Source organism: Pollicipes pollicipes, unplaced genomic scaffold (assembly GCF_011947565.3).
Source record: "Pollicipes pollicipes isolate AB1234 unplaced genomic scaffold, Ppol_2.1 Scaffold_1600;HRSCAF=1878_pilon_pilon_pilon, whole genome shotgun sequence".
Classification (NCBI taxonomy): domain Eukaryota; kingdom Metazoa; phylum Arthropoda; class Thecostraca; order Pollicipedomorpha; family Pollicipedidae; genus Pollicipes; species Pollicipes pollicipes.
This window is the reverse complement of record NW_023595962.1, coordinates 3,508,268-3,522,463: the sequence shown is the minus strand read 5'-3', so window position 1 is coordinate 3,522,463 and position 14,196 is coordinate 3,508,268. Positions and strand designations below refer to the sequence as shown.

Genomic DNA, 14,196 nt, shown 5'->3' with positions numbered 1-14,196 from the left:
ACGGCGGCGGCAGGTCTTGCAGCGGCGGCGGCGGCGGCCAGTCGCGGCCCACCCGCGCTGCAGCCCGTGCGCGCGACCCTGCGATGCTGGTGCTGGTGCTGGTGGCGGCGCTGGTGCTGGTGCTGGCGCTGCTGTGGCCGCGGCGGCCGTCCGGCGCACCGCCGGGGCCCCTGGCGCTGCCGCTACTCGGCACCGTCTCTCTCGCCGCGGCGCTCGACACGGACGACTTGCTGACGGTGCTGCGCGGCCTCTCCGATCGCTTCGGCTGCGTGGCCAGCTTCTTCGACGGCCCCCGCTTCGGCGTGTATGTCTCGGACGCGGCCGTGGCGCGCCAGGCGGTGGAGCCGGCGGCGTCGGCCTGCGCGCACGGGCGCGCGCCCAGCTCGGCACAGATGGCGCTCTCGTTCGGCCTGAAGCGCGGCCTCATTGTGGCCGAGGCCGAGCGCTGGCGCCGAAACTCCCAGCTGGTCACCGACACGCTGCAGCAGATGCTGGACACGGGCGAGGTCGACGCCCTGCTGGCGGACGAGCTGGACGAGCTGACCGAGCCGCTGGCGGCGGCTGGCGGCTCGGTGCAGGTGCGCGACCTCTTCCAGCGGCCGCTGGTGAGCCTCTTCTGGCGGCTCGTCACCGGCCGTCGGCTGCCAGCCGCGCAAGCCGAGCGCCTGGCGGGTCTCCTGCGCGACGAGCTCGCCGCGCTCGGTAACCCGTGGGTCGAAAACCGGGTGCTGCGTAGACTCTTCCCGGAGCGCAGCGGCTGGGCGGCGACGCTACGCTTCCGCGACGAAGTGCGACGGCTCTTCGCAGCGGCCGTGGCGCCCGACGTGGCTGGCGGCGAAGGCGGCGAGGCGGAAAGCACGCTGATTGGCCGGCTGCGAGAGCTGCGGGGCGCCGGCTGGAGCCCGGCCAACGACGAGGACCTCGTCATGATCCTGTTCGACTTCCTCAACGGCGGCACCGAGCCTGCGCAGTCCCTGCTGGAGTGGGTACTGCTCTACCTCGTGCGCGTTCCGGAGCAGCAGGCGCTTGTGCGGCGCGAGGTGGAAGCGCTCCGCCGGCCGGCCGGCGCCGCCGACCGCCAGCGCCTGCCGCACGCATGCGCCTTCGTCGCCGAGGTGCTTCGGCACGCGTGCCCGGTCGCCTTTGGCATCCCGCACCGCACCGAGACGCCGCACACTGTGCACGGCTACCGCGTGCCGCGTGACACGGTCATCATCTACGGCATCCTGGCCGGCCACTGGGACGGCACGCTCTGGTCGCAGCCGGAGCAGTTCAGACCGGAGCGCTTCCTGCGCGAGGACGGCGCGTTCGCGGCCGGTGACAAGTTCGTGCCGTACGGGGTCGGCCCGCGCCGCTGCCCCGGCCGGCGGCTCGCCGACGCGCTCGCGCTCGGGGTCGTGACCCGGCTCGTGCGTCAGTTTGAGCTAACACCGCCCGACGGAGCGCCGCCGCCACCCGAGGAGGTGGCCGTCGTGTTGACACGGCGCTGCGGACCGTTCCAAGCGCACTTCCGACCGCGGTGATAGGACCGTTCCGCGCGCAGCTTCTGTGCTGGTCAGATGGCCTTTTGGAGCGCAGTTCTGGCTGCGAAGAGCGTGCCTTTCTGCGCTTAGTTTCTGTCCCCCAGCATTTCTGCGTTCAGCTTTAGATGCGATGAAGCCGGGGGCGGAACGGGACCTCATCGTAAATGGTAGGACTTTCCTACGGTGGCGTCACGATGAGAATGTCTGCGGCCATTTATATGTTAAAGATATTGCGTTATGTTTTCAGTGAAAACTGTAATACTCGGCGCTGTGGCCGGAGCCATTTTTCACCCAAAGTGAATATCAGTGATCTCAGCGAATCTAATGTGGATCTAAGGAATTCGTTCCATATTTGTTCCCACCTGTTCGTTATGATCTACGCACGTTTTTGAGAATTTCGCACGTCCGTTATTCAAGTGTACAACCAAACAGTAGCGGAGAGCAATGATGGCATTAACAACAATGACGGCAGTGATGTCAAGAAAGATAACAGGAATTCTTCTTGGCAGAAATGTCTGGGTGGGGAGAGCGATAAATTCATTACACCGTCCCTGTTCTCAACAACAGGGTCATTCCACGCCAACTCAGGGCGTGTTCGGCCGGTAGCTAATCTCGGAGAATTCTCCGGAATTCTGCTCAATGTTGGAAAATATCCGGAATGGTATTCAGCACTACCAACATGGACAATTATCGCAGATAATTTTCCGTTCCTCTGGAGGATGCCGGCTAATTTTTAGAGCATGGTCAAGATGGAGAGTTGTTCGCCACGGCTATGGAAATTACCGCCAACTGTGCACGACTCATGTCGAAAGAAAATGACGAATCATCCTCGGGCCTGTCGAACGCAAATGGAGGATCTCCGTGGATGATTATCGGAGAAGCAATTAATTGCCACCAATTAATTGCCACCAATTAAATGCCACCTTTTATTAATTGCCAAATAATTGCTACCTTTCGGGATGTGCACAGAACGTGGTCTGGCGGTTATCTTACGCTTCAATCGCAATATTGACCTTTTAAGACCTTTTTGCCCGGACATTTTCCGTTGGTGATGACGTGAAATGACGCATCGACAGGGATGCTCCTAAAACGTTGATAATTCCGCAGTTATAGCATACGTCCTTCATTGGCAAACAGTGATAAGTAGCCAATGTAATGTCCTAAGTGGTCAAGTGAGCCAATTTTACTTATTGACACCATGCTTTGATTTCAATGTTTTTCATCATAAAAATCAATTTTCCAAATGATGGCACCATCATTTCGTCCGGAACATCGGTATTTGGACTCTTTGCTCAATTCTACATTGGAAAAAAATCGACAGCAAAATGCAAACGTGCTCCACACCCGAGCAGTGCGGAGTGCGGCCATAGCTGAACGGACTGCGATGATGATTGTTGTTTTCGTTGCCTCGGCAACAACGATCGACGGTCGGCGCGGGAGGCGGCGGCAACCAACGATGCCGTGGAACACACGTGGCGTGCCGATGTTGTTACACTAATGGCGCCATATATCACAAATGCACGGTCAAAACATTAATACAGTAGATGCAAAACAATGCATACCATTGCTCTCAGAGCTGAACCAGCAGCACGACTGTTGAACTTTCGTGTCGCCACGAGGTATGTTCTTGCTTGTATCATGTAAACCTGAAAAATGCGATGCTTGGGAAAGTGAAGCATGTGGCTTGGCATAGTGTGGTCAAAACTCGACCTTACAACATAAGAACTACTCCGAATCGCGAGATCTCTTTGAGGCCAATCCATTGATGCTTTCCGCTAGTTCTATCTTTACTTACTGTAAAGGCCAGTGGCATGGTGGTATCGACCCCTCATCAGTCTGCGTCATGAAAAACGCTGAATCGGGTGAGCGTTAAGCGTGCATCTAAATTAACCTAAAAGTGTATTTTGTATTTATATAATAATATGATTTATTGATGTGTTACTATATATTGATGACACAATGTATTAATAGCTATACAGTTGTTATTATAATAATAAACGTATCTAATTATTTAATTATATTAACAAATACAGTTAGTGGTCATGTTTGGAGATTAAACGGCAGAATATTAGCCGTTCACAACATCTTGCCTTAGCCTAAAACTGTGGAACGGTGCCATTATTTCATATTTTCCAAGAATAACTGATATCTCTGCATCAAAAACCATCGTCAGGAACATCATCCGCAAGCATTTTGTGAATACATATTAACGTAGCCAACATATTTTGAAGATATTGCTATTTTTGCCCTGCACGTGCGTAACTCGCTTCATATTTAACTTCTTTCATGTTCCATAATCACGTTCTGATATAGTTAAAGTCATGCATTTGTACCCAAATTCACGGCGCTGGCTCCGGGAGTTCTTCCAGCAAGAAGCTCCGCTTAGTTGGGTAGACTCCCTGGACATCCAGCTCAAAGCCCAGCACGAAAATGACCAGTCAATTGCCCCTCCGACTTGTGTGACTATACAGCCCTTACCAATACTGTGAATGAGTGGTTGTAGCTTACTGGGTGGTTATAGAGGGCTGTTATTAGCAGACTAGCTAATGACTACTTTACGCCTCTTATGTATTTTTTGTCCTTGCCCATGGCATAACACTATTCCTGTCGGGCCTGTACCACCTCTTCGCCTGTTCCTTTATACTTATCTCCTTTTCCTAGCTGGGAGTGCTGCGACTTGATTATGTCGAGTGCGCTCAACGAACTTTGGTTTGTTTTTTTCGGTCGATCCCCAACAACGTACCACTCATTGCCAGCGGGCCTTTTCGATCGGTGATTTGCACAGATACGGCTACAACTAGAAATACTTTCACTTTTGCACCTAAGATGTAACCTAGAATAATAAGTTTATGTTGAGAAGGCAATCGGCCGACTAGGTAAATCTCTCATCACCGTCATAACCTTTTTTTCCAAATCCCCAGTTGACTGTGCAGGGCCAGCTTTAGCCTTCGTGTCCGCAAAGCCATGGCCATAATACGGCGGTCTGAGAAGAAATGCTTACGACCAAACCCGAAGATCATGACTGTATGCATACCATATCGGTGATATACCATATAGTACACCATATAGGGCGATCAGCTGGTAATAGAACACACCGGTCGGATGTTGGTTTCGACTTTATTCGTTCGATTCCATGTCAGCGTATCGCTCAATGCATGTGGGCTGGTTGGAGAAGCAAATTCTGCAGATGCAGTGAATAATCTGAAATACATTCACATGCGTGTGGAAGGTGCAACCCTGTGCACATGATGTTAGCCTGAGAGCACTACCGGCTGGTTACGTAAAACTATCATAAGCCGACACGACATGTTTTGAAATCCCCTCTGAAAGTGCGTGGATAACCATTGCCAGCCTGGCCGTACACGGTGGGTTATAATAACGGCCCGGACAAAAATACTTCTAATCTACCCCGAGCCTTGCGACTGTGTATATGCGATAGCGATATCATAAGGTTATCAGCTTCCAGTGCAACACAACGGTCGACTAGTAAACTACATTTGTTCTCGCGTAATCCCGATTTCATGCTTGCGGACTTGTTGGCGCGGTGACTTGCACTCCTGCGGCGGACAATTTGTAATGTTTTTGCGTGTGCGGGGATGGTGCAGCCTTGCGCACGCGACGTCATATTGGAATCGCTGTCGGCCGGCAATGTAGACATCTCCTCTGCCGGCATGGCATTCTTTGCAAAATCACCCCTTAACGGCGCATGGCTAACTACAGCAGCCTTGCCCGTGGAGAGATAGCCATAACTCGGCAACGAGGAGACAGCGTTTGTAACCAAACCCGAAGGTTGTTACCGTGTGCATTCGATAGCGGTGGTATAGGGCTATCAGCTTCCAGTGGAGCACACTCCTCGGATGTTGGTTTCAGTTTTATTCCACCGACCCCTTCCCCCCCCCCCCCTCCGCTCCCCCCCCCATCCCCCATCAGCGTACCATTCACTGATTGCGGGCTGGGCGTGGCGGTGATTTGCACAGATCCGGCGTCCAATTGAACTACTTTTACTTGTGTGCGAAAGATGAAACCGCGCGCTCAGGTTGTAATCGTAAGGGGCATGATCGGCGGGTAATGTAACGGTCCCACTGGCCGACAGGACCTTTTTTCAAATATCCCCTTGACAACGCATAGCCGACACTCCCGTTTAATGATGGTCATCATGCGGCGCCCCTTTGCAAATGCTCATAATCGATCCCGAATATTGCAACTGTGTGCATTCAACGGCGCTGGTATAGGGCTATCATCACTCAGCACATACACAGCTCGGGCTTTGCTTTGGAGTTTGTTTTTCGGAGATCCCCAAAAACGTATTACTTGACACTTGCAGGTCAGTTGGGCTGTGATTTGTACAAACACGGCGTCCAAATCGAAATACCTTTGTTTCTGGCCGGAAGGTGCAACGTTGCGCAGGCAGTGTCATTGTGAGCACACTATCGGCCAAAAAAGAAATACTTCATCGGCCGACATGTTCTTTGTGAAATTCCCCCGCTGACTTCCGTCTACGCGTCCGCAGGGTGGCCATAATACGGCGGCCTGATAAAAATACCAAACCCGAAGATTGTGACTATGTGCATGCCATAGCGGTGGTATAGGGCGATCAGCTGACAGGAGAGCACACTTGTCGGACTTTGGTTTCGAGTTTATTCGGTCGATCCCACGTCAGCGTATCACTCAATGCTTGTGGGCTGGTTGGAGCGGTGGTTTGCACAGACACGGCGAAAGACTTGAAACACGTTTACATGTCTGCAGAAGAGGAGCCTTGTGCACACGGTGTCAGCTTGGAAGCACTGACGACCGGCAATTCTAATTTCTCATTGGCTGACATGACCTTTTTCGAGTCGCTCTCGTTTGCGCACAGCTAACTACTTCTGGCCTGGCCTATAGTTTAGGCCATAGTGTGGCAGCCCGGGAAAAATACTTCAAATCAAGCCCGAAAATAGCGGCTGTGTCCGTTTGATAGCAATGGCAGCGGACTGTCAACTTTCCGTACAACACGTTTGATAGCGATGGCAGCGGGCTGTCAGCTCCCCATGCAACAAGTTTGTCAGGCTTTGTTTCGTTTTTTCGTGCACGTCCCTCAGCCTTCCCATAGCGTATATTATTTAACGTATATTAACGTATATTATTATATACGTATATTATGCATCGTATATTATCGTATATTCGGGCGGGCGAAAGCGGCGCATCGCACAGATGCGGCATGCGATTTGCAATACTTGCGCGCGAAAGGTGCAGCTTTGCGCGCACGATGTCGTCTTGGGGGCACCGTCGGCCGGCAAAGTAAATATTTCACCGACTGACGTGACCTTATTTGTTCAAATGACCTTTTGACAGTGCCTGGCTAGCTGCGGTTGGCCTGCATCAAACCGCAGGTTTCGCTCCTGTGTATCCAAATGTCCGTGCGTTGGCACCAAATTGTGGTTGCTTGTTAATTGTGAGCGGCACCACTTGGCAAAAAATAGGTCTCTGTTCAATAATGCTAGCGTGAGCAGGCCTAACGTTTTCTACTGTCCATTGTTTCCAATTTATCCAAAGTTTTTGAAAGCTGTGTGGTGCGTCAAAATGACTAAAATAGCTTTATAATGGTCCGTTCAAAAATACCACAGCTGCTTCTGTTACCGACCAAAGACCAAAGCGGTTTGCACCAGTTTGCACCAGTTTACACCAGATTTCACCAGTTTTTAATCAACCAAACTTTTCGACTTCGGCTGGCACGACCAACCACTGCCCCTAATACTCGTGTCCACTAGTTGTTCCTACGGGCGACGACCCATGCAGGAGACGTGGTCCCCTACACACCGCACGACCAGCCAAAGGAGGACCTGACCTAAGGCGCTGGTGGCAATGGTCAATCGTTCCCTGACCAATACCCCCTCAAAGTTTGTGTCGAACGTGGTCATGTTTTGTCTCAGCGTCATAACGACGTCAGCACTGGTGTGACGTCAGCACTGAAGGACTTGCAGTCCTTCTGTCGTTAGGTGCATCAAACCACCGCCAAAGCCAGTTATGAAACAGCAGTTTGGCTCTCGTGTCGTCTGCTGCTGCCTTTCCCTACCACGCTGCTCTGGCTAATCGTTTAACTCTAGTAGCGGTAGATTATGAGAACAGGTGGTAGATGTCGTAGCTGCATGGGATGCAGCACCTACAGCAGGCCCTCGTTCCAGCGGAAGCCGTCCTCGTAGCTCCAGCTGCGGTCGTACTTGACCAGTCGCACGTCCATGCCGGCGCTGTCGCAGCAGCTGCGCGGACCGTGGAAGTTGATGGTGATCGGGGACGGGTCGGTCGCGTCCAGGAACGCGGTTTTCGCATTGTTTTTATACACGCGGATCCGACCGGGCTCGAAACGAATGCGGAACGTGCGCATCTCACTCCGGCTGACGATACTGGGCGTGTTTTTGGACGCCAGGGACCACCATCCGCGTCCGGGGGTGTGGCGCCTGACCCTGCTCTGCTCGTTGCCCCAGCCTCCGATCACGATGAGGTACATGTGGGAGTTGTCCCAGAGCACGGTGTCGCTGGCGAGCCAGCTGCAGTCGTAGGAGACGCTGCAGTCGAACTTCACCGTGAAGGTCTGCTCCGTCGCGCGGCGGAGCACCGTTGAGTGCCTGACGGCGAAGGAGGCGTGGTTATGAACTGCTTCACCTCTGCCTTGCATGGCTGCCTACTGCTACCTCCCGCTGCCTACTGCTACCTCGCGGTAGCAGTAGGCAGCAGGCGCACTCGCCGCAGGCATCGAAGCGATCCCGGACGGATCAAGGTGCGGGTTCGCGAACACTTCTGGTCACAAGTGGCCCTTGCAGGCCTGGGTAGGGACGTATTAACTTCCGGCAAGTCCCTCGCGAATGTTTGCTTGCAGGTGGCGTTACTGGAATGTGAGCCGCGTTATATAATGATGATTTAGTGCTTTACTGTGATAGGATATCAATCCCCGCCCTACGGGCGTCTTTTCACTTTCCGAGAGAATGTGAGTCGCGTTATATAATTATAATTTAGTGCTTTACTGTGATAGGGTACCAATCCCTGCCCTACGGCGCCTTTTCTCTTTCCGAGACCCCTTTACAGTCACGCTCAGTGGCCCCGCAAAACAATCCGTGGGAAGTCCCGCCTGAGATCTCGAAAACGAACAAACCACAGCCACGGGAGGGGATCGTAGACGACCGCCCCTCCCGACAACGGCGAAGACTAACGCTCATCTCGCTTTCCAAGGTGCGCTGCAGTGCTTTGCGCCAATTCGCCTGCTGAATGCAGCACGTTACAACATCTGGCATTGCCGCGCAGCGACAGCGACAAACAATCGCGGCTGCTGCAGCGACAAACAACCGTCGCGCCTCCCACATGGTTGGCGCAGTCCTGCGCGCGTTACACGCCCCGGCAGTGAGTGGGTGGCGCTCTTGAGTAGCCTCACCTGGGTATGGTGTAGACGCGGTCATCGGACCAGTCTCCCATCCAGAGGTCCACCATGTCCTTTGGAAAGCGCCACCGTCCCTGCAGCACGGTGAAGATACCGATGTAGCCGGGCGAGAAGGGCTCCGGGTCGTCCCAGCTGATGTAGGTCTCGATTCCTGGCCTGTAGAAGCGTATCTGGCCGCTGCACCAGTGCAATCCGTACCTGCGGTAGTTGTTGCCGTCCAGCAAAGCGCCTGAGTGGGAGGCGAAAGTGTTACTCCCGACACCCTCCTGAATCCTCTCGACGTAGGTGGCGCTGTTGCCATTGTAGCCGATCCGAAAGTGGTAGCGGTTGGAGTAATGTGTGTTGGACTCGGTGAGCACAAACCGTAGGTCGTCAGTGGCCTGCGCGTCGAATTCCATGGAACAGATCCCATTGACCAGTTTCTTGAACACCCAGTGTTCGCCGTCGGTGGTGAGCTCGATGTTGGCCTTCTCGCAGAGTGTGGTGTTGTACTTCCAGCCTGCCGAGTCGCAGACACACTTGCTGGACGAACACTGTGTGCCGCCAGTGACGTGGTACCGACACTGGTTGTGCTCCCGACACGGCTCATCCAGCCTGCGCAGGCAGATGTCGTCCCGGCAGCGGCCGCCGTCCGTGCAGATGCTGTCAGTCCACAGCTGGCTTTTGGACTCCTGGGACGGATCGGAGACGGCGTCGTACCAGGTCCAGCCGTCGGCGCCGGTGATGTAGTAGCTGTAGTGGTCGCAGACGGTGGCGGTGAAGATCTCGCAGACGGCGTCCACCCGGTGGTGGTTGAAGCTGCGGCAGTCACCACGCTGCAGGCAGACCAGCTGACACTGGGCGGCCGAGATGTCCGGGACCGTCTCGGCGACGGAGACGCCCGCCAGGCGGCGGTTCTGACCGCGGCGGGACGAGGCCCAGTGGCCTTGGCCCGGGGTCACCAGGGTCAGGACGAGCACCGCCAGCCAGAAGCAGCGCATATTGACGTGTCCGCTGTCTGATCGAAAATGTCGGGCGGCCGAAGTTCCGCCCGGTCGCTTCGCTCGTCAATCTTTCAGCAACCATCATGACACATTTGCTACCATAGAGCCGGTGTAAATTGGTCCCCGTTCCCTTGGCATACTGTTTGTTGTAGTCTGCTGTACTCCAACCTCGGCCCGTCAGCAGAAAATAATTGATGACCGTGGCAATGTGCCGCTGCGTTTCCTCGCATGTCGCTTCTCCATCAACGAGCAAATCACTCGCGTTTTCAACTGACCGGATGCAGTGGAACCACGCACATGACTCACATGCGCAGCATGCAGCACTGGGATTGGTGTTTGAGCTATCGGGTGGTGCATCTACCGGTTGGCCTGGCCTGCGCGCAGGGACGCATCGATTGACTCCATTACGTTAAACTCGCCGCCCCTGGTTGAATGTGCCACCCTGAGCGATCCCCTGTTACCCTGGGCGTCCCCCTGTTACCCTGGGCGTCCCCATGTTACCCTGGGCGTCCCCCTGTTACCCTGGGCGTCTCCCTGTTACCCTGGGCGTCCCCCTGTTACCCTGGGCGTCCCCCTGTTACCCTGGGCGTCCCCATGTTACCCTGGGCGTCCCCATGTTACCCTGGGCGTCCCCCTGTTACCCTGGGCGTCCCCCTGTTACCCTGGGCGTCCCCCTGTTACCCTGGGCGTCACCCTGTTATTCCACACGTCACCCTGTTACCTTGGGTGTCACTCTGTTACAACGGGCGTCGCCCTGTTATCCTGTTGCTTACTTTTCCCATCGGATCGGTCCAAGCTCTCACGCACTCTACATCCGTACTATGCAATTGAGAGATCCATGTTGTTGGATATTTGGACCTTCTTAAAGACTCCGCCCCTGTTCCTCATAGAACTACGACTTTTGGTCAGCGCATGGCCCGCCTTTGTGGGAGTCCCGCGTACCACTTAACTTTATCATTTTGAGCAGTCTAGCAATGCCAAACAATGAGTGCGTCACGTAATTCGGAACAATTAGCAGGCATAGACAATGAATCGTGGCAAAAGCAGTCCACTCCTGTTTCAATTCGAGACCGTTCCCATTCACCGCAGCTTGCATAGTTACTCTGCGCAGTTAAATTCACATCAAACATTGCAAATTTACGGATGCAAACAGGCTGACATGCAATATGTGGCAAAGTAGCGCATCCTGACGTTTGGTTCGTACTTGATTCGTTTCAGCATTTCGAGCTACATTTGTCAATATTTGACATTTATTGAGCAGGAGACAGCAGTAGCAACGCACGAGGCATGGTGAAAAATTTGCCGTTTCTCTTGCCTCAGCTGCGCGAAAATAAATCGGGGTCCAGCAGCAGTCTGGTGGCGAGCCCGTGCAAATCGGTAAATAGATATCCCTTGTATCTATGTATATAAGCGGAGCCTGGCCGGGCTGCTTGGGCGACCCCTGCCCTGTTGTTTCAGCGCTGACTGGTTTGCTTGAGCGCTGACATCGGCGATCCATGCTGCAGCCTCCGAGGCCGGTTGTTCTAGACCCTGGCGGTTGCCGACACCTCGGTGAACACCGTCTTGCCCAGCCACTCGCGGCAGAGCGCGGCTCTGGTTTCATCTCTGGACGCTAAGTGGCAGGCCCCACGGACCAGTGCTGCACAACTTTTTCAGAGATGCGCTGAGAGTCTGTCGGCGGGCACGTGAGAAGGCTGCTGGTGCCCGGCCGGACCGAGAGCCGCGGATTCTAGCCGCATGACGTCATCCCGGGCAACTGCGCGCCTTTTGAGCGCGCGGACGCGGTTGTAAAGCGGCCTGTACCGCTCGTGGGCCGAGGATTTCACGTCTCACTTGAGCTCTATTCATTGCAGCCGGGGGGGGGGGGGGGGGGTTTACGAATAAACAGGTTGTGGCGAAACATCATGTTCGGAGCCACTGCTGGGGCTGACCCTGGTGTTTTTCGCATACTCAGGCTGAGGAGGCTGCACGTCGTGCTGTGGTCTGAGGTGCGGTGTAGCGCGGGCCGAGCACCTTCTGTGTCGAGCTTCTCCAGCCTTTTTACAGGCCTTGGCACGGCTCTTGACCGACTGTTTTTACAACCTGCAGGTGCGGTTTCAGCCTCGTCTGCAACACGATTGTGCGCCTCCGCAAAAAAAAACGTGGGTCCAGTCTGGACGTCTTCCATAATCATCGGTCGATCTCGCACGGTTCAGTGATTTCCGCCCCTTGATAAGCTTAAATGCCGCCCCTTGGTAAGCTTAAATCGTCATTTGCATCGAGCGAGTTGCAGTTCGGCTTCATGGAGACACGAGGGGCTTCTGAAGCAGTCCTCCTTCTGGAGGAGTTTACGCGGTGGCGCATTAGTCGGGGCCGGTCTTCGCCGCTAATCTAGATGCTCGGAAGTGCTCCGACAGCACGGCACGTTCTCCTCCTGTTGCGTGCTGCTGAGCACCTGCCTCTGCGGAGCTGGGCACTCCTGGCAGCCTGGTATTCGTCTCTGTCAGCCCGCATAGTGCTGGACAGTCAGCGGTCGCTGGGTTTACTGTTTCACGGGCGTTCGTCAGGAAGCGATTTTGTCGCCGTAACTTGCGAATGCTTTTTGTTTCTACTTATCAGGCAGCTGAACCTCATCGGTCTTGGAGCGCGTCTTCATGGCTCTCATGTCCCAGTGGTGACTTATACTGACGATCTCATCCTCTTCAGCAACGAACATCACGTGAGTCGCATGCCAAGGATTGTTGAAGAGTTCACCACCCGGTGTGCTTGCTTGGAGTTTGTGCACCCCGGTACTGCACATACACTAAGCACTTCGTTGTTTTCTTTTGGCGGTGGGGGGGGGGGGGGGCAGGCTTACATAAGACGAGTCCAAATGGTACCTGCGTGGGCAGCGATTGGCCGTGTGCGCGCAGACCGGGTGACCGGGTGCCGTACTCGGCCCGGAGCCGCGCAGCGGGCGCCACGTGGACGCCCGTCTGCACCCCGCGCGTAAGTCATCTTGCGCTCAAGCACCAGTCAGTGGTCTCCGCCTTCCGGCAAAGGAGAAAGCATTTCTGTAAGCCGCCATTGTGGTTCCAGCTCTTCTTCTTGGGAGCGCACGAGCAGCTTTGGCTGCAGCGGATATTGAGCGCGTGGAGGCCTGGTGGGCGTCTGCCTTAAGAGCAGCTGTAGGACCTCCGCGGCGAGCGCACAACACGGCCCCTCTCAAGGTCCTGCGTGCACCGCCAATACAGGACGAGGTGCGGTCTGCTGTCCCCAAAAAGTTCAGCGGCCTGTTTCACTCGCCATATCGCTTGCGCCAAGCTCTTCTGAGGGCTCTAGCCGTGCTTGTCTTCCGCCCGGCTGAGCTTGCCGATAGTTTTGCCGGATCCGCGTTGTTGCTCTGCGTACAAGATTGGAAGCGGCTAGCCAACTCGGCATGCGGGAGGATGGAGAGCTGCCTGGTTTCTCCAGTGCGACCCCAGTGTGGTGTGACCCAGTCTCTCAGATGACTGTGGATGTGGATGCCACCAGACTGAGTCTCTCAGATGACTGTGGATGTGACTGAGTCTCTCAGATGACTGTGTACTAGAATCGACTCGAACGTCAGAAGGCTAGTGCACCTCGCGTGTGTAGATTGGTAGGCGGTTACGCATATTGCAAGCATGTAATGCGTATGTGCATAGTTGGATGTTCCTCCATTGTATGCTGTCCGACAGGATGTTAAATAAATGCTGATGGTGATTATGATGACGCCGCCTGAAGCCTTTAGCCAACGTGGAGGTAATTGGCTGATTTGGACCACAGCTCATGACGTCATAGGATCGTTAGCGCCCATTATGTCTATGCCGCGTAAACGTTTGCCAAGAGACTCGGAAGGTCCTGCGTTGGATTTTACCGAGCTGATCTTATTATTATCACACCATGCAAAAGATCGCTCACTTTCTGTCTCCAACATTCATGCCATGTTTTGTTTTATAGTCAATTCTTATACTTTTCAAGCGTCAAAGTTTACTTGACAGCCCAACGCCGATTTCTCTATTTCGGCGGAGGCGGCGCGGACGGCGTATGCAGCGCAATGATACAGAACTACAGGACAGGACCATGTCCAAAGGCTGCGGCTTCAAATCCCGGAGCCGGATGGAATTTTTTCGGATTCATGCGTACATTCTGGCTTGGGCAGGCGCTCACGTCGTCTTAAGTTAATCGTCACTTTATCTTATCTAATCACAGTGGTAAGCATGCGCGCTCCCTGTCTCGAAACCTTAGAGCATCGGCGCCTGACGCTGCGCGCCTGGCGTGGGCTCGACGGCTCGCACCAGGC

At 54.6% G+C, this 14,196-nt stretch overlaps 2 protein-coding genes across 2 annotated transcripts; one reads left to right on the top strand and one right to left on the bottom strand.

Moving 5' to 3' along the window:
- The first annotated feature begins 392 nt into the window (after positions 1–392).
- On the top strand, positions 393–1,523 carry LOC119092890 (steroid 21-hydroxylase-like). The gene is made up of 4 exons (XM_037215793.1): positions 393–506; positions 579–788; positions 882–1,028; positions 1,083–1,523. Exons 1-4 carry the CDS (start codon positions 393–395, stop codon positions 1,521–1,523), a joined length of 912 nt encoding a protein of 303 aa, XP_037071688.1.
- Positions 1,524–7,662: 6,139 nt separating this feature from the next.
- LOC119092878 (uncharacterized) lies at positions 7,663–9,912 on the bottom strand. Its single transcript, XM_037215786.1, has 2 exons — positions 8,926–9,912; positions 7,663–8,125 (listed from the first exon to the last, which is right to left on the bottom strand). The coding sequence occupies exons 1-2, from the start codon at positions 9,909–9,911 to the stop codon at positions 7,663–7,665; spliced, it is 1,449 nt and encodes a 482-aa protein (XP_037071681.1). The 5' UTR covers position 9,912.
- Positions 9,913–14,196: the final 4,284 nt, after the last annotated feature.

Coding starts and splice junctions, on each gene's coding strand:
- LOC119092890 (XM_037215793.1), top strand. CDS start 393: ATGGCGCTCTCGTTCGGCCTGAAGCGCGGCCTCATTGTGGCCGAGGCC. Junction 507..578: donor AGATGCTGGACACGGGCGAG/GTCGACGCCCTG, acceptor GGCTCGGTGCAG/GTGCGCGACCTCTTCCAGCG. Junction 789..881: donor CGCTACGCTTCCGCGACGAA/GTGCGACGGCTC, acceptor CGGCTGCGAGAG/CTGCGGGGCGCCGGCTGGAG.
- LOC119092878 (XM_037215786.1), bottom strand. CDS start 9,911: ATGCGCTGCTTCTGGCTGGCGGTGCTCGTCCTGACCCTGGTGACCCCG. Junction 8,126..8,925: donor CGCGTCTACACCATACCCAG/GTGAGGCTACTC, acceptor CTTCGCCGTCAG/GCACTCAACGGTGCTCCGCC.